This window comes from Hevea brasiliensis, chromosome 3 (genome assembly GCF_030052815.1).
Source record: "Hevea brasiliensis isolate MT/VB/25A 57/8 chromosome 3, ASM3005281v1, whole genome shotgun sequence".
Taxonomy (NCBI): domain Eukaryota; kingdom Viridiplantae; phylum Streptophyta; class Magnoliopsida; order Malpighiales; family Euphorbiaceae; genus Hevea; species Hevea brasiliensis.
The window spans coordinates 1,419,217-1,438,067 of NC_079495.1; the positions used below are offsets into that span (position 1 = coordinate 1,419,217).

The following is an 18,851-nucleotide window of genomic DNA, read 5'->3' on the forward strand; positions in this document are numbered from 1 at the left end:
TTACAAAAATGAATATCTTATTATTAAATTATTTTATATCTTTTAAAATAATTATTAATTAAGGCTCTATTTATTTTATAAAAATAATTTATATATGAAAAATATTTTTTATTATGATGTTAAACTAATAATATATATTTATGTAATGCATGTATAAATATTTTAATTATTAAAATTTTAGAAAATAACTTTCTTTTAATTTTATATGTATAAAAATACTAAAAATTAAAAAAAAAAATATATATTTTTGTAAAAAATATATTTTTTTACAAAATAAATGTAGCTTAAATGATGTTATAAAATTTTGTGTGTATTATATCAAGTGTATGTTTACAATCCGGTTAAATATAAATCATCTAAAATCAATTTAAGAATTTCATAATACATGACAATATCTCATCTAAACCCAAGAAAATTTAAAAGACCCAGGAAAACCCAAGTTTATTTATTTAAATTCATTAATAGACACTTAAAAAAAAAAAAAAAATCTAAAGTGAATCTATTGTCGTATGTTCATGCCCAAGTAAACTTGTATCAGGGTGCGGACCACAGCTCCTGTTGGTATCTGACCTTGATATGAAACGGACATTGCACCCCCACCACATTGCAATTCCATCAATGAACCTCTACTTTTCAACTCCAAAAATTCAATACCAATGTCTCCACTGGGTTTTTCTTTCCATTCCCATTTTCTCCCCCACAATTCTCTTATCCCCAGCTCTAATCATCTTCAACGTCGATTTTAACTTATATTTTAAGTCGACTGAAAATAAAAATTTATTTATCCCTTTGTTTTTTTTTTCCTTAAATTTATTTATTTTTTGGGTGCAAGTTCGCCGGTACTTAGTGAAAGAACAGAACAATGTACTACACAGGCCAAACCTGTACCAGCAAAACCCTTGAACAAGGCTTTTTGTCAGTTGGGAGAAGGTATATTTCACTACCAACCAAACAGGTCAATATCCAACATATATGATAAATTTTAATATATATGAATATCATTATCATTATTAAAATACGAAAAATTTTACTTAGTTTTCTTAATCATATCATTAGTAAATTGATTAAAGAACAAAACCAACTGAACCGGCATTTTCAGCCGGCCGGGTACAGCTTAATGACTCTACTAACCTAAAACAAAATTCTTAATTCATTCGTAATTTTTTTGTATTCACTTCTCTCCCTGTTACTTATTTACATCACTGCCGGTTATTTTACCCGTCCATTCTCCACCGTCCGATTATCTTCTTCTGCTCACATCACGGAACACGAGTTGGGATTCTCGTCGCTGAACATCTGTGGTGCATGCATTGGATGGTGGTACACTGGTTCCATCACATACCCCGGCTGTACATATCCTTGTTGTACGTACCCATGGGTCATCATCGGGTACCCTTGATTCATCGGGTACCCCTGATTCACCGGGTAGTACCCGTGTTGGGGCTCCACTGTGTAACTGTGACCAAACATTCCATCGAACCAGTGAGTGGGTGCCGGTGCTGGGTAGTACTCCATCTTGCTCACCTCCACCTTAGCTCCACTACCACTAGCCGCCGCCTCCTCCTTGCCACCGTCTCCTTTCTTCTCAGCTTTAGTTTCTTCTTTCTTCTCGGCCTTGGCTGCTTCTTTCTTCTCGCCGCCTCCTTTATTTTCTTCCTCTTTCTTAGGGGGAACCACATCCACGTTCCTCCTGAGCTTCTCCTTGAGGTAAGGCACCATTTCCTTTACTTCCATTGTCCCCTTCACCGTGACCAAGTCCTTCGGTCCGTCCACTGTCACGCTATCAACCCCTGTTCATTGGCCATGTCAGCTTTCGTCAGCTTTGGATTCGAAGTTAATCCCTCAATTATAATATGATTTTGAAAAATTATTTGAAATACCTTTGAATTTCAAGATAATCTTCTTTATTTTTGAAATGCATCCATCGCAGTGGGTTCTGATTTTCAAAACGACCGTACTCTGCACCGTTTTAATTAAGGTAAGCACTTGATTCGGATTCAAACGATAATTAAAAAATTAATTATTAATCGATAAAAATCTACCTCTTTGGGTGGTTTCTTCTCCTCGGGTTTTTTCTCCTCCGGTTTCTTCTCGGCTTTTTGCTCGGGTTTCTTATCGCCGCCGTCTTTCTTAGGCTGAGGAGACACGATCTCCACTTTCTTCTTCGTTTTCTCCTCCAGCCTCGCCTTGACTCTCGCCGGGTCTACATTCCCGGTCACCGTCAGTTTGTTGCCTTCACAATCTGTCTTCACCTCTTCCACACCTTCAACAAACAAAACCAGATTCAACCCATTAATTAAGTTTTTCTTCAATTCAAAGCAATTTTGATTAAATTTTCAAAAAGGAAAAAAAAATCCTCACCTTCTAAATGCTTAACAGCGCGCTTAATTTTCTTCGCACAACCCTCGCAATGCATGTCCATCTTGTAAACGGAGACAACCTTGGCGTCATCTTTCTTGTCGCCGCCGCCGGTGGCTTCTACAGCAGCGGCTTTCTGTTCAGCGCCCATTAGTCGGTTATCTATTTAGCGAAACGGCTACAGACCTACAGAGATCTTTTTAAGTTACTGCGAATGCTTTTGCAGGAATAGAAATCAGATGCAAAGGTTGGAATATATAGGCATTAGGGAGAGGACAAGGCATGGATTGGTTGGTGGTGGATGTATGGAATGTTAAGGTATGGACATACATGGATGATCATGATCATGATGATGATAATATCATGATACGATATGATGAGATGAGGTCAGCTTGGGCGGGCGTGTGAGAGCCGCCGCTTCATTGGACTAAAATAGTTCTCGAAAATGGACGTCACTTTCCGGTCCAAATCATATTAGTTTGACTTGACCGTGACCACTCAACTGAAATGACTCTAATACCCTCCCTAACATTTTACATCAAAGAACCAATCGAGTAGGGTAGATATGTATTTGAACGCTTGCACGATATAGGCTTTGCCTTTGCAACTCCCACGGTAAAATTAAGTGAGCTGTCTTATTAGGGACTGTGAAATTAAATTATTACTTTTTATTTTTACGTATTTGGCTGTTTAATAGACTCGTTCAATTTTTGCAGAATTGAAGTCCTTCTGGTGTGGAAATGGATCAATTTGGCGTTGTGTATTTGTCTCAGTGTCGTGATTGTACATTCCGGCACCAACGGGTATTAAAAAATTATTAATGTGCTAATTCTTGGTAGGTAAATTAGAAATGCTAAATATTACATTAAAAAAATATTTTTTTATATAAAAATAAAGCTTCCTAGCATAAATACTATGATGCTTAGCAAATTTATTTATTTATTTATTATTATTTTTTTACAGATATAGTCTTGCCAGGCAACAGTTAATCATGGACACACTGCCCCCTCATTGCGTATGGGAAATAAAGAACTAAAGTCCGACGGAGGTTTCTTTCTCCAAAGACCAAAAGAAGAATAAATCATCGTATCTTTTCACGCGCAAAGTCAATATATATCTTCAAATTTTATATCCTTAAGCTTGTTTATTTTTTCAGAAAACATTTTTTTTCAAATATATATATTTTTATTTTTTAGCATTTAAGCATTTTTTAAAAAATAAATTAAAATAAAATATTTTCTTATCAAATGAAAAATTAATATATATATTTTTAAATAATTATTTTTTTAAAAAGTAAAATAATTTTCTAAATTAAGAAAAATTGAGTCCGGCCTAATTGTATACTATGAACTCAAATTGAATTGGTCATAAAAATTGTTTATTGATTTTCAATTCAATTCTTATTCCAAGGTAGATTGTACTCATATCTACATGACATTAAAGATTTAATTAATTAGATAAAATCAGTCAGATTTAATTAAAATTAAAATAAAGAAAATCTAAAATCTAATTTAATATATTTGATTTTAGAAATTAAAATTAGTATGTGTGGAACAATTCTTAGGAGTGTTGTTTAGTCTTCGAATCGTTAGCCCCGCAATAATAATAATAAAAATAATAAGAAAAGAAAATTAGAAATTTTGATTAATTGAATCAATAAATTCAATTTAAATGTGGTAATTTATTAATTTACGAAATTTGTTAAATAATGGAGATGAACAAATGAGAAAGGCTGACTTCGATTTGATGGGAGAGGCAAACAGGGAAAGGATAGAAATAGAACACTTTAGGATAAATGCTTACGAAATCAATGACGTAATACAAAATCTACCCCCCTTCCATTCAAAGGTTATATCGACAGCGACAGGGGAAGAATCCTAGGAACCATTTTGTAAATGTGAATGTCAAACTATTTAGGTGAATTAGTATATATTCTCAAATGAATTTTATGCATAAGATTAAGGATTCGAATTTGATTTTGTTTTTGTTTAAATATCTGAAGACTTTATGGGCATGGAGCAAATTGCTGCTGAAGAAAAGCCAAGCATGGTTGGTCACGTTCAAATTGCATCTTCTCCATAGAAAAATTTCCTAGAACCAGCCGATGAAAATGGACTTCTTGGGCGATGGAGTTTCAAAAAGTTACAAATGCAACGCCCATTAAGCACGGCAAGTATTTGGTGCCTATCTAGTTTAATTATTGAATATAATTATTAATTATTAGACTGTAGTTATTATTATTAATTAATAGTTAATAATAATTAATTTATGTTAAGAATTTTATAAAATTTTATTTAATTGTTATTATTAATATGTAAAATAATTAATAATGGTATATATTATATAATTTATTTTATTATTAAAATAAATATAAAATTATAAATTTATTATATTATATTATTTATTTTATTATTAAATTAAATATATAATTATTAATTTATTATATTATATCATTTATTATATTATTAAAATAAAAAAATAATTAAATAACTTAAAAAATATAGAGAAAATAATAAAATAATTATTATTATTAATGAAGAAAAAATTTATAATTAATTTCAAGTTTTTAAATATAAATAAATATTTTATATTTTATATTATTAATAAAAAATATTTTAAAAAAATTAAAATGTATTAATTAAAATATTATAAATAAAAAAAAATAAAAATATTAATAATATTAATTTTTAATTAAATAAAAAAATAATATAATTAAAATAAAAAATAAAATAAAAATAATTATTAATTAATAAAAATTAATTTTAAAAATAAAATTGATACAAATAGTAGCAAACGATATTATCAGTTACCCGTTACTACCAACTTTATTTTATTAATTTTATCATCAAACACTCTAATATTAAGTTTTAGTAAGTAGTTTGCTGCCACATGGAAGAACAAGCTGCGGCCACGTTCAGTCTATTTTCTTTTTCTGCCAACCTCGCTATGGAGCCTTCTCCTGGACCATTAGGCCCTAATTGCCAAACTTGGGCTGATAGACACTTTGGGTTGGGCCCATTTAGATTTTGGTCCTTACCCAAAGAAAAAAGAAACTATCTTCTCCCCTCTCCCCTCTCCAGCTTAGCTGCTCACTGTGCTCAGCGAACGACTGAACGAGAGCATAGAGGGACCAGCCATTTCCCTTCCGGCCACCGCCATGCCTACGATCCTATCTTCACTTCATATACTACAACCACGACTCAGCCTCCATGTGAAACCGCTCTTCCTTTCCTTTACTTATGTCTCTTACTTTTCTCTTTTGCTTCGCAAATTCCCTCTGCACAGGCAATCACTCTCGATGAAACCTAGAACTCTTTCCTCTGTAGCCTCGGCACAGTCTCCAACTGAAAATGGCGGTAGCAGTGGTAGGTCCGGTGCCCTAGCTGCTCCGCCGGTGGTTCTGGAAGAAGCTGTTCAAAAAATCGATTTCAATCCTCCAAAAGGAACCAGAGATTTCCCTCCTGAAGAAATGCGCCTCCGTAACTGGCTCTTCAACAATTGCAGAGAGGTTAGAGCTGTCCCTACCTTACTCTACATGTATGTACACAGATTCATTTTTTTTTTTCCATTTTGATTGTGAAGGTCTCGAGATTGTATGGATTCGAAGAAGTTGATTTCCCAGTATTGGAGTCGGAGGCATTGTTTATTAGGAAAGCCGGAGAGGAAATTAGGGACCAGGTTAGCGTTTTAGCTTTGAGACTTGCTTTATGCAATGAGAATATGAGATTGTTCAATTGCTTGTGTTTTGCATGAAAGTTTAGAACTGTTCTAATATGCTTACGTTTTGAATTTCGCATAACTTTTTCTTTGGAAAATAATCTTCTTTTTAGCTGCCAAATTAGGTACTGATAATCTAGTCTATTGCTATTTGTCTTGAGATCAAGTTTTCAATTTGTAATTTTTTTTTCCATTCTGAAATTTACAAATTGCTTGGTCAACGCAATGAAGACATTTGTGACCATCAAATGACATTAGGAAAAGGCGTTTTAGAGAGGTTGGAAATCTTAAATGGCATCTAGCATCAAAATGATGGTGCATAGACCAAAAGAGGAGTACCAATGAAGTATGCTGGTAGTTTTGATTAATAATTTGGCAAGACTACAACAATGATTTGAATTTGTTTTGTACTACTGTTACTGTGGCCCTTCAGCATACCAATTTGGCAATTTCTCTCTCTTTAGAAAGATAAATGCAAAGTACTGACATGTGCTGAACTTGCATTTGTGCAGACATCTGCCTTTTGTATCGCGTGTGATGTCCTTTCTTATTCATTGACTATAAACAGCCAACTTGGAATCTATAGCTTCTCAAATTATTTCTATTAAACTTCCTAATATCCTCTTGTTTCAAACCCCACAACTTTTAACCTCTTTCTTGGTGCAGTTATATTGTTTTGAAGATCACGGAAATCGACGTGTTGCATTGAGGCCTGAACTCACTCCTTCTCTAGCAAGGCTAGTAATACAGTAAGGGTACTGAAAATTATAATTTATTAGTGTTTGGCTGCTTTTGATTTGAAATAGCATGAAATGATTTTTTTCTCACACTTTTCCTTTATGTCCTAATCCTTATCACTGCTTTCCCGATATGAAATTTTGAAGTGCAAAGCCTTTAAGAATTTATATATTTATTCGCCTATGATTTTTGCATCCAGGTACAGATTTCGGAATTTGATCTCAATTGGATTACACCAAGGATCAGCCATAATCCCTTACCTTTTTACATTAGTTTTAGATGAACTGACGAAACATATACAAGAGAGTATTCCTTTGTGCATGATGTTTGCGGATGATATTGTTCTGATAGACGAGACACGAGAAGGAGTCAATAGAAAGCTAGAACTATGGAGAAGTACTCTAGAGTCAAAGGGTTTTAAGTTAAGTAGAACGAATACAGAATACATGCATTGCAAGTTCAGTGAAAGCCAAACTGGTGATAGGGAAAGAGTTAGTTTGAATGGAGTGGTACTGTCCCAAAGTAATCACTTTAAATATCTAGGCTCAGTCCTTCAAGTAGATGGGGGATGTGAGGAGGATGTTAGTCATAGGATTAAAGCCGGATGGTTGAAGTGGAGACGTGCCACGAGAGTTTTATGTGATCGTAAGATTCCCAATAAATTGAAAGAAAAATTTTACCGTACAGCCATACGACCGGCTATGTTACATGGTAGTGAGTGTTGGACACTGAAAGAGTCGTATGCATCTAAGATAAGAGTTGCAGAGGTGAGAATGTTAAGGTGGATGAGTGGCCATACTAGACTAGATAAAGTCCGTAACGAGAGTATTAGAGAAAAGGTAGGAGTGGTGCCAATTGAAGATAAGTTGAGAGAAAGGAGATTGAGGTGGTTTGGTCATGTGAAGCGTAGACATACAGAGGCTCCAGTTAGACAAGTAGAGCACATTAGGTTAGATGATAGAAAGAAAAAAATGGGTAGACCTAAATTGACTTGGAGGAGAGTAGTACAACATGACTTAGAAGCATTACACATTTTTGAGAATTTAACTCAAAATCGTTCAGAGTGGAGAAAGCGAATCCATATAGCCGACCCCAAATTTTTGGGATGAAAGCTTAGTTGAGTTGAGTTGAATTGAGTTGAGTTTTTTTTTTTGTTCAGAAAATTAGTATCCCTCCCGCTGAAATGGTCTGCTGTTGGACAGTGCTGGCGATATGAGAGGATGACAAGGGGTCGTCGTCGTGAGCGCTATCAGTGGAATATGGATATTGTTGGTGTACCTGAAGTCACAGTAAGTGCTTACAGCTTTATATTCATTGTTAAGGATGATCAAGTTCTGATGGTATATTCTTTTATCAAATTGAATGACCATGGCCTTTACATGTTGTTGTATCAGTCATAATGTTGCAAGGGACATTTTTAAGAATTTAGAATATTTCAAGTAGTTTTCCTTCCCTCTACCCCATATACACATGTTCATATGGTTGTCCAGCTTCCTCTTCTTATTGGACAGACCACTTTATTAAAGCCCTCAAGATAGATGAAATGAAATGTAATCTTTGTTCTTGACTCCAACTTTAGTGATATAATTTCCTTTATGTAGTTTTTTTTTTTTTTTTGAATTATGGTCTTTTATGTCTCTTAAGTTTAAGGTTTTCTATTTTTGTTTTCTAGGCTGAAGCAGAACTTAATTCTTCTATTGTTACTTTTTTCAAGCGGATTGGGATAACTGCATCAGATGTTGGATTCAAGGTCTCTAGCAGAAAGGTATTGCATTTTTTCTTGGAGGAATGTGGACTGTCGCTGGAGGTAGATGTTCTTGGGGGGAGTGAGTGTCAGATTTTACTGATTTGTTGCTCTTATTGTGCTCTTGTTTCTGCATATTTAATTGAGTTATTAACTTCAGTAGGAATTACTTATAAAAAACAAGTAGTACTAGAAAAAAAGAACTTAAGAATTACTCCAACACCATCCACCCCACCCCCCCCCCCCCTTCCCAAAACCAAAAAAAAAAAAAAAAAAAGAAAGAGGTTAAGCAAATATCTGCATACACAATGAGAAATAAATAAAGGCTTATGTATGTTAATCTTCAAAGATGACATTACAGAATAGTGGTTGATGGAATTGTTCATCTTTGGTAGTTTCTTCTGTTAGAAGCTCATGAAATGGCTAGTTTAGTTACCATAGATGGTTTCTTTCAGTGGTGAATATAGTGCAGCGTCAGGACAAGCTAACCTGCTGCACTTGTTCCAGCATTTTAGAGAATGCTACAGTGATGGTTTTTACATGCATGATGGTAATAAGAATGGTTGTTATTTAGTCTTACGTTGAAATATGCATGCGGGATTAGTGGCATACTGAGTGTCCTATATATTAATATTTGGCGTGCTTTCTTCTTTTTACTGGTTTTGCAGGAAGTATTGAGGTGCTATTCCATATCTGAAAATTTGTTTGGCAAGGTCTGCATCATCATAGACAAGGTTAGTTACTTGGTTGCTAAAGTTGGCATGTTTTGAGATGCAATTTCTCCTCATTCCCTTTGTTTTTTTGTGGTCATGGCTGATGTGTTGTCATAATTGTAACATACTACAGACCTTGATTTCATCTTACAAATTAAAATTTGATTGTCACTCGTTTAGTGCTTGTACATAGTCATGTGTTGCTTTAATGTGGTTATCTTGTTTCTCTTCCTTCGGGCACTACTGATGGTCTATCAAACAGATTGAGAAGATTCCTTTAGATGAAATTAAGAAAGATTTGAAGTCAGTTGGGATGTCAGAGGAGGCCATAGAGGAGCTGCTGCAAGTGCTTTCCATAAAGTCATTAACAAAGTTGGAAGGTTGGATTCAACAAGTGGCTTGAGAAGTTACTTTTTTTTTTTGCCCAAAGATTCTCAGGTTATTCTCTAGCATATTGCAAGTGTTCAGTGCTCAATTAGAGTTAAAGGATAACCACAAGGAACTTTCTTAATAATGGTAGAGAGCTGAAATATATTATCCTAAATTTGGTAAAATGGCAATATGTAACTCATGCTGCTAAAATCCGATTCTTTTGCTGTTGAATGAAGCGTGCAAATGAAAATTTGCAGGGTAAATTGCATCAAAGATCACTAGACTAACCACTGAATTCTATTTCGGTCACAAAAGATCAGTTTATTACAATTATTTCACTAAACTTCAATGGTCTAATTGAATAAATTTTAATCAGTTATTCAGCCAAAAACTAACATAGACAATATTTTTATTGTTTCATTAAGCTGATATTAAGCCATTTGGGGCCCACAGGATAAATACATAGTTATATTCTCTTGGGGTTTTTAGCTTGTTAAGAAAGAGTAACAACACTATAAGTAGACCTTATGGATCCTAAATTGTTTGATATCAAGCTAAGAAAAGCATACAAAATGACAACTACAAATTTCCATTCACTGATTGATTGTAATATGTTTAATTAGATTTAGTTTAAATAAAATTAAAATTTAGGGACCTAATTGTAATAAATTGATCTTTTGTAATTAGTTTAGTTTAGTTTAGTGACTATTGGTGCAATTTACCCAAATTTGCATAGTGCAGCATATCCTCTTTAGTTTGATCCTATTTTCATGTTTACTGCTAATTTAAAACCAACCACCCCCCTCCTCCTCCTCCTTTTCTTGGCTAATCTCCTGAAATGTATATTCAAGAAGTTTATACCGAAAGTAGTTTGTACACTGTGTTTAGGCTATAAATTTTATTAAAAACCTAATCTGCACCTTATGAAACAACATACAAAAAGTTCATACATTACTTTCAGATTCTGAATTGATAAGTATGATGGTTCTTTAGAGTGAAATGATTGCTCAAGGATACTTGCTGGAGATGAAACAATTCTTAAGTTCAAGCTATACTTGACTGCTTGTGTGAATGTAGAGGTACTTGGAGGAGCAGGGGAAGCAGTTGCTGATCTTAAACAACTTTTCTCACTCGCTGAAAGGTTTGGTTATTCGGAGTGGATTCAGTTTGATGCATCAGTTGTCCGTGGCCTTGCCTACTACACTGGTATTATTTTTGAGGTTAGATTTATGATATCATTTTTCCATCTTTAACTTTACTCTAGGCACTGATAGAAGAAATGAACTTAAAAATGCAACTCTCTCAGTCACTAAAATTCTGTTGCTGGGGTGGACAAAACTCACTTTTCTGTGTCGGGTCCAGGTATATGTTTCTTGAGACATGAACTGCTGACCTCACACACCTAGAGATACTTAGCAGTAGTCCTTTGAGGAGTAGTGCTAATGTTGCTGTTGTAGCATTAATGTTTGCATCTCTGCACTAGAACTACTTGATGTATCTCAAACTTGCCCTGTTTACATTCTAAACATTAGCATGAGTGCTATCACTAGCTCACACATGAAACAAGTGGCACGTAACAAAGACTTGTTTGAAAACAAGTGTAATTTTAGATCTTCACTCGATAAAAAACTGTATAGAATTTAATCATCTTACTCATCCTGTGTGCAAGAAAAAGAGTCTTCCATGTCTCTGTAAAACAATTTACAGTCTGGACAATATGCGTTTTACAGTATGCTGAAGTGCTTTTCTTAGATCTTCATTCTTTAGCGGTCAATGCTATTCATCCTATTAGATCACGGACAGCTTGATCACAAAGATTCTTCTCCTCTCACCTTTTAAAGAAACCATCTAAATGGCTCAATTTCTTTTTCTTTAGGGTTTTGATAGAGAAGGAAAATTGAGAGCCATATGTGATGGTGGGAGATATGATCACTTACTCTCTACTTTTGGAGGTGATGACATTCCAGCTTGTGGCTTTGGATTTGGGGATGCTGTCATAGTTGAAGTAAGTTGATCTCTTCCTTCTTTTGATGGAGTGTTTTATTTCCTGTTTATGTTTGACAGTTAGATATGTCCTGAAACTTCCAAAAGCATAAGTTAATTGGCAGCGAGTAATATTATTCATTTCAAATCATTTCTATAACAAGATATAATTTTAGCACACATTGTGCTCTTAAAAGAACCAAAAAATTCAGCTAAGGGTCTTCATGTAGGAAAAAAACCGGCTGGTAGCCAAATTCGGTAATGGTTTCTATTTTGATCTGGTGGTTGCCTAAACATATTTCTATGGTGATATTGATATCTAATTATTTATGGAGAACTGAATGGATGTTGTGGACGTCAAGATGGATATCACTTCTATAGATGTGGCATGGAGCTAGAGCAAGATGACAAACTTGAAGCGAAAGGGCTATCTAAAAGTCGTAACATAGTTGATAACAAGCAATATTACCCTCCGCACGATGCTGGGGACATTTTTTTATTTTATTATATTAATGTAATTAATAAATAAAATATTTATATTAAAAATATATTAAACTCTTTTTTATAATAATATAAAATATTATATTTATATCTTGTAAACAAAATTATTGTCTATTAATAGTTAATAATATTTAATATAAATTTAAATAAATTAAAATTTAATCACTACATATATTATTTATTGGTTATCTATGTACATTCTAATTTAAGACCAATTAATATTAATAATATACTATTTATTATTTACTTATTATAATAATTGAAATAATTTCATAATAGAAAATATTTAAGTATAGAGTTTAGTAATAAAAGAAGATAATAATAAAACTTGTTAAAAAAGTGAATAGATTAATCCATCTAAAAAAACATAACATTGTTCTTATGGTAATTGATCTAGTATTTAAAAGAAAAGTATATTCATATTGTTTTTACAGATTTTTAATTATTAAAAATAAGTTAAATATATTGTGATTAAATTAGATTTTAAGAGCAAAGTAAATTTAAATATTTATTGCTTATAAATCAAATTTACACAATTTAATAGATTAAAAACTCTAAATAGATGCTATTCTCAAAAAAAAAAAAACTCTAAATAGATGTTATAAAAAACTCTCTAGATATATTTTTTTAAATATATATTTTCTAGATAATAATAATAATAATAATAATAATAATAATAATAATAATAATGTCAATCAAAATCTTGCCATTTTAAAGTAGTGTTTATAGAGAAAAAAATTAAAAAAGGTGCAATAAATATTATTAAAATAAATTGATAATTTATGATTATCATACTTTTTCATATTAATATGAAAGTCTTATATTTACTTAATGTAATGTTGATTTATAAAATAAAATTCATTTCATCATAAAATAAATCATCTTCAAATTAGTTAAATAAAGATAATAATGATTAAAGTAAATTTAATAATTAAATAATTGAAAAAACAATTAAAAAGAAATAACATAAAAAATAATAAAAAAAATAATTTGAATTAGTATATGAACACTTATGTGGTTTAAAATTTAAATAAATAGAAATTTAAAAATTCAAATAGCAAAATAAAGTACCTAAATTAAAATTAAAAGATAATTAAAAAAGAAAAAAAAGAGTGGCATGTCAAAAAATTTTAAGATATATAATGTAAAAATTGAAAAGGAAGTTTTTATTTTTAACAATAAAATAAAAAATAAAAAATAAAAACACTAAAAATAGAATACCACAACATGATAAGATTATCAATATCCTTAGAACAGTGAATTTCATTTTATTAAAATAAAGTTATTTTAATGAAAATAATAATTAAATAATTTAAAAGTAATTAAAATTAAAATAAAAAGTTGAAATTATATATATTGGGGGTTGTTTGGAACAGGTGGGAGGGTGGTTGAAATTGGGAAAAAGAAAAATATGAGGATACAATTTTTAGGGGGAAAAAAAAAGATAAGGGTCACTGCTCTTGTCAACAGTGTTTTAGAGTATCATTTTAATATATATAATAGAAGATGACGATTTTTCTTGGAAAATGGAGAATCATGAAGTGTTATGAGATAAATAGATAAAGAAGGATAAAATTGTATTTTTACTGTTCTTTAGGAACAGTAAAAGTGATGTGTGTTTTAGTAATATATAATAATCCCAAATCAAAATACTTAAAAAAGAGTTTGCAATTTGCACACTTTTTTTTTTGTGATAGTTAACCTTTCCTTTGCTTGTACTTATTTTACATTCTCGTATATGGTATTTTAGATTTGTAGCTTGCTGAAGAGGATATCAACCCAATGATGAATTAGCCTGTAATTAGGCTAATCCATGGTATAGAGCAGAATAGTCATCTAGTTTGCATTTGGCTTCGAAACAGGAAGCATTTGGAGTATCAGTTACTTGTTATAGTTGAATTTGATGGTGACATAAATAGCTTCTTACTTGCTGATTTTTAGCTTACTAATTTACACTAGTAAGTAGTTTGCGCTTAGCCGATCTCAAGCCCGAATAAAGGAGGAGGGTTGCAGTAGGTGACAACTAGCGTAAAAATTTCGTCACACCTTATGATATGGATTCAAATGATATAAACATTGGGGCGTCCTCTACTTGCGACGCGCTATATCAAAGCCTGGGTGTAGTGAGAAATATACAAGGGTGTAGAGCGTTCACTGACAGCGAAGTGCTATGTCGGTGCTCGGGTGTAGTATCAAATGAGCAAGGGTTTCCACATTATGGACGGGTGTGGGTAAAGCAGTTAGTTCATAGGACAGATAGTAAAACAGATAGTGGAATAGAATACAAGATAGGCATAGAAAACAATAGAAGATATTATAGAAGGAGATCAATAAGGAAGGAACAGGATAGGAGTAGAATCAGGGTTGGTACTTGGAATGTTGAATCACTTACAGGAAAATTAATGGAACTTCAGGAGACTAACTGGGTAGGAGAGAAAAGCAAGGAAGTGGGTAATTCAGGGTATAAAGTATGGTTTACCGGAAAGGAGAGAAATAAGAACGGAGTGGGCATAATCACAGACATGACATTGAAAGATGCTGTAATAGCTGTGAAAAGAGTAGGATATAGAATTATACTAGTAAAGCTAGTATTAGAAGGAGAAACAATAAATGTAGTTAGTGCTTATGCCCCCACAAATAGAATTAGATAATGAGAGTAAACAAAAATTTTGGGAAGATATGGATAATCTAATGCAAAACATACCGAATGAAGAGAATGTTTTCATTGGTAGAAATTTGAATGGACATGTAGGAAGTGATAGGCAAGGTTATGAGAATGTTCATGGAGGTTTTGGTTTTGGCAGCCGAAATGAGGAGGGAAAAAGCATCATGGATTTTGCTATGGCATATGACCTAATACTAGCAAATACTACTTTATAAAAAGAGTCACATTTAGTGACTTTCAAAAGTGGGCAACATAGAAGCCAAAGTGACTTCCTCTTAACCAGGAAGACAAATAGAGTTCTATGCAAAGATTGCAAGGCCGTTCCGGGAGAGGCTTTAACAAGTCAACATCGGTTAGTGGTCTTGGATGTCAAGTTTAGGAATAATTCAAGTAAGGTTAGAAGAATAGTGTAGCTTGAACAAAGTGGTGGAAGTTGAAAGGAGTAAAGCAAGTGAAGTTAAAAAATGAGTTTCTTGAGTCCAAAGCATGGAAGCTGGATATAGAGGCCAATGGTATGTGGATACAGATGGCATCAAAGATTAGAGAAGTAGCTAGAAAAGTACTTGAATAGTCTAGAGGACATGGACCACTCTCAAAAGAGAGATGGTGGTGGAATGAGGAAGTACAAAAGGCAGTGAAGAGAAAGAGGGAATGTTATAAGAAATTACCTAAGTGTGATAATAATGAGGCATATGAACAGTACAAGATAGCAACGAAAGAGGCAAAAAAGGCAGTTAGTCAAGCAAGAGTGCAGCCTTTGAAAAGTTATATGAGAAACTATGAACTAAAGAAGGGGAGAAAGATATTTATAGATTAGCAAGGAGAAGAGAAAAGAAATGTCAAGATCTCAATCAAGTTAGGTGCATGAAGGATAAAGAAGGAAAAATGTTGGTGAAAGATGATGACATTAAAGAAATATGGAGAAATTATTTTGATCTCTTTAATAATAGTCAAAATGGTAATAGCGTGAATATAGACTATAGAGCAATAGAAAAGAATGTGAATTATACTAGAAGGATTAGATATTTGGAAGTAAAGGAAGCACTTAAGAGAATGAAAGTGGGTAAAGCCTGTGGACCCGATGGAATACCAATTGAAGTGTGGAAGTGTTTGGGAAATATGGGAGTGACATGGTTAACTAAATTGTTTAATAATATTCTAAACTCAAAGAAAATGCTTGATGATAGAGGAGTATTTTAGTATCTATTTTTAAAAATAAGGGAGATATACAGAGTTGCTCAAACTATAGGAGAATTAAACTCATGAGCCATACTATGAAGTTGTGGGAGAGAGTTGTGGAACATCGACTACGTCATGATACTTCTATCTCTCCCAATCAATTTGGCTTTATGCCCGGTTGTTCAACTATGGAAGCGATCTTTTTCATTAGAAGCTTGATGGAGAAATATAGAGATGTAAAGAAAGATCTACGCATGGTTTTTATCGATTTGGAGAAAGCTTATGATAATGTTCCAAGAGATATCTTATGGAGAGTGTTAGAACTAAAGAGGGTATCTATTAGATACATACAAGTGTTGAAAGATATATATGAAGGAGCAACTACTATTGTGCTCATAGTGGGAGGAGACACAACAGATTTTCCTATCTCAGTTGGATTAAACTAAGGTTCAGCTGTAAACTCTTACCTTTTTACATTAGTTTTATATGAATTGATGAAACATATACAAGAGAGTATCCCTTGGTGTATGATGTTTGCGGATGATATAGTTCTAATAGATGAGATGCGAGAAGGAGTCAATAGAAAGCTAGAGTTTTGGAGAAGTACTCTAGAGTCAAAGGGCTTTAAGTTAAGTAGAACGAAGATATAATACATACATTGCAAGTTCAGTGAAGGCCGAAATGGTGATAGGGAAGAAGTTAGTTTGGACGGTGTGGTACTGTCCCAAAGTAATCACTTTAAATATCTCGGCTCAGTCCTTCAAGTAGATGGGGGATGTGAGGAGGATGTTAGTCATAGGATTAAAGCTGGATAGTTGAAGTGGAGACATGCCACGGGGGTTTTATGTGATCACAAGATTCCCAATAAGTTGAAAGAAAAATTTTATCGTACAGCCATACGACCGGCCATGTTATATGGTAATGAGTGTTGGGCACTGAATGAGTCGTATGTGTCTAAGATAAGAGTTGGGGAGATGAGAATGTTAAGGTGGATAAGTGACCATATTAGACTAGATTAAAGTCCGTAATGAGAGTATTAAAGAAAAGGTAGGAGTTGTGCCAATTGAGGATAATTTGAGGAAGGAAAATTGATGTCGTTTGGTCATATGAAGCGTAGACATACGGAGGCTCCAGTTAGACAAGTAGAGCACATTAGGTTAGAGGATAGAAAAAAAAAGAAGGGGTAGACCTAAACTGGTTTGGATGAGAGTAGTATAACATGATTTTAGAAGCATTACACATTTCTGAGGATTTAACCCAAAATCGTTTAGAGTGGAGGAAGAGAATCCATATAGCTAACCCCAAATTTTTGAGATAAAGGTTGAGTTGAGTTGAGTAGATTTGAGTTGAGTTTAGTTTAGTTTACACTAAGATTATAAACACAGGAATTATGTCATACAATCTTATTCATCTTTTTGATTTTATCAAGGTATTTTTTTTCTTCTGATGTTTTGTTGTCATCTTTAATTTGTTTCTGTACTTCTATTTGAGTATTTATTATATTGTTGGCTTTTGAATATCAACTCATCTTTGGCTGGTGGTGGTAGCTACTGAAGGAGAAGGGTATCATACCAGAACTCAGTGTCCAAGTAGAGAACATTGTGTGCGCTCTAGACCATGATCTTCAAGGAGCAGCTGCTAAAGTTGCTACCTTACTCAGAGATAAAGGACAAAGTGTTGATTTAGTTTTGGAAAACAAACCTCTTAAATGGTATTGAATCCCCTCATTTTCGCCTTGCCTCTTGGGAAATTATAATACTACGTTAGCTTATAAATCCTTCTTTCTCAGGGTGTTCAAACGGGCAGCACGTATAAATGCCCAAAGGCTTATATTGGTGGGAAATACAGAGTGGCAAAAGGGTATGGTTGGTGTAAAAATCCTCTCTACTGGTGAACAATACGAGGTTAAACTGGATGAGCTAGATTGACAATGAAATAGATATTGTTGTTTTATCAATAGGTTTAAGCTTTTTGTCGTTTCATATTCCTTCATCAATTCATCTATTTACATAAATTTTTAGTACAGATGGGTGATATAAATATGGGCTGAATATAATACTAAACAATAGAAAAATGCTAATTACGATTTGATTTTACATGAAAATGGAAACTAAACAGGAATGATATTGTTAGAGTAAGCTTTAATGTAGTTGTTGTTTTGGTTAAGACAAGTAAAGAGCAAAATGATGGTTTAGAAAACAGAAACCTAAAAATTAGGTGGATTCTAATGATGGGGTAAAAAGCTAATAGATGAATTGTTGACTTGATTCACATGGCAGACCTTGTTTTCCTCTGCAAATATAATTGGAATCTAAAAATCATTTTCCATGTCCCACTATCAATCATGCTTATTCTATAGGGATTTAAAGCACTCACTTTCAAAAACTGAAGCTCTCCTTTTGTTCTTTAACCTTTTCGTGAAGCCGAAGCTTCCTTCTAGAGTAAATGGAATATGATATGAGCTTGGTTGTCTTTATTAACATTTTTAATCATTCTTTAAATCGAGATCTTTCAATATGAGATATGAATCTATTATATTAATGTTTAATTTCAATGGATGTTATTTTTGCTCATTTTTAATTTTTTTAAATTAATTCAAAAATTTTAATTTAAATTTAATTTATTTTAAAATTAAAATTTTTACCTGAATTTCTTAATTTTTAGCCAAATTTCTTGGTTTTTTCATTTAGTTCTTATTTGGCATTATTATTGGAGTTGTTATTAAAAAAATTATTTTTCTAAATATATTAATTAAGAGTATTAAAAAATAATTTAAAATTAAATTTAATAAATTTTAATCATAATAATATTAAAATAATAAAATAATTTTTTTAATATATAATTTAAAAAAAAAATAATTTTAACTTTTTAATTTCAATAT

At 32.6% G+C, this 18,851-nt stretch overlaps 2 protein-coding genes across 7 annotated transcripts; one reads left to right on the forward strand and one right to left on the reverse strand.

Moving 5' to 3' along the window:
• Nucleotides 1–1,007: 1,007 nt before the first annotated feature.
• LOC110666254 (heavy metal-associated isoprenylated plant protein 6) lies at nt 1,008–2,586 on the reverse strand. Its single transcript, XM_021826678.2, has 4 exons — nt 2,362–2,586; nt 2,043–2,263; nt 1,881–1,959; nt 1,008–1,790 (listed from the first exon to the last, which is right to left on the reverse strand). Exons 1-4 carry the CDS (start codon nt 2,507–2,509, stop codon nt 1,255–1,257), a joined length of 984 nt encoding a protein of 327 aa, XP_021682370.2. The 5' UTR covers nt 2,510–2,586; the 3' UTR covers nt 1,008–1,254.
• A 2,687-nt stretch (nt 2,587–5,273) lies between these two features.
• LOC110666252 (histidine--tRNA ligase, chloroplastic/mitochondrial) lies at nt 5,274–18,115 on the forward strand. 6 transcript variants are annotated; one of them, XM_058143575.1, is made up of 12 exons: nt 5,274–5,569; nt 5,685–5,866; nt 5,941–6,036; nt 6,742–6,824; nt 7,973–8,102; nt 8,486–8,578; nt 9,226–9,291; nt 9,533–9,650; nt 10,669–10,862; nt 11,519–11,647; nt 17,518–17,681; nt 17,760–18,115. In XM_058143575.1, the coding sequence occupies exons 1-12, from the start codon at nt 5,305–5,307 to the stop codon at nt 17,896–17,898; spliced, it is 1,659 nt and encodes a 552-aa protein (XP_057999558.1). In that variant the 5' UTR covers nt 5,274–5,304; the 3' UTR covers nt 17,899–18,115. The 6 variants fall into 6 exon arrangements, 3 of the variants coding, with proteins under 3 accessions (XP_057999558.1, XP_057999559.1, XP_057999560.1); XM_058143576.1 differs by having other exon boundaries at nt 8,528–8,578; XM_058143577.1 differs by lacking the exon at nt 9,533–9,650 and having other exon boundaries at nt 8,528–8,578; nt 10,720–10,848.
• The last annotated feature ends 736 nt before the right edge of the window (nt 18,116–18,851 follow it).

What these genes read in the sequence shown, in the direction of transcription:
- LOC110666254 (XM_021826678.2), bottom strand. Translation starts at nt 2,509, where the DNA reads ATGGGCGCTGAACAGAAAGCCGCTGCTGTAGAAGCCACCGGCGGCGGC. An exon ending in AGAAGAAACCACCCAAAGAG is followed by an intron (nt 1,960 to 2,042) that starts GTAGATTTTTAT and finishes AAAACGGTGCAG; the next exon opens with AGTACGGTCGTTTTGAAAAT. An exon ending in GATTATCTTGAAATTCAAAG is followed by an intron (nt 1,791 to 1,880) that starts GTATTTCAAATA and finishes GCCAATGAACAG; the next exon opens with GGGTTGATAGCGTGACAGTG.
- LOC110666252 (XM_058143575.1), top strand. Translation starts at nt 5,305, where the DNA reads ATGGAGCCTTCTCCTGGACCATTAGGCCCTAATTGCCAAACTTGGGCT. An exon ending in TTGGTGTACCTGAAGTCACA is followed by an intron (nt 8,103 to 8,485) that starts GTAAGTGCTTAC and finishes TTTGTTTTCTAG; the next exon opens with GCTGAAGCAGAACTTAATTC. An exon ending in GTCATTAACAAAGTTGGAAG is followed by an intron (nt 9,651 to 10,668) that starts GTTGGATTCAAC and finishes TACTTGCTGGAG; the next exon opens with ATGAAACAATTCTTAAGTTC.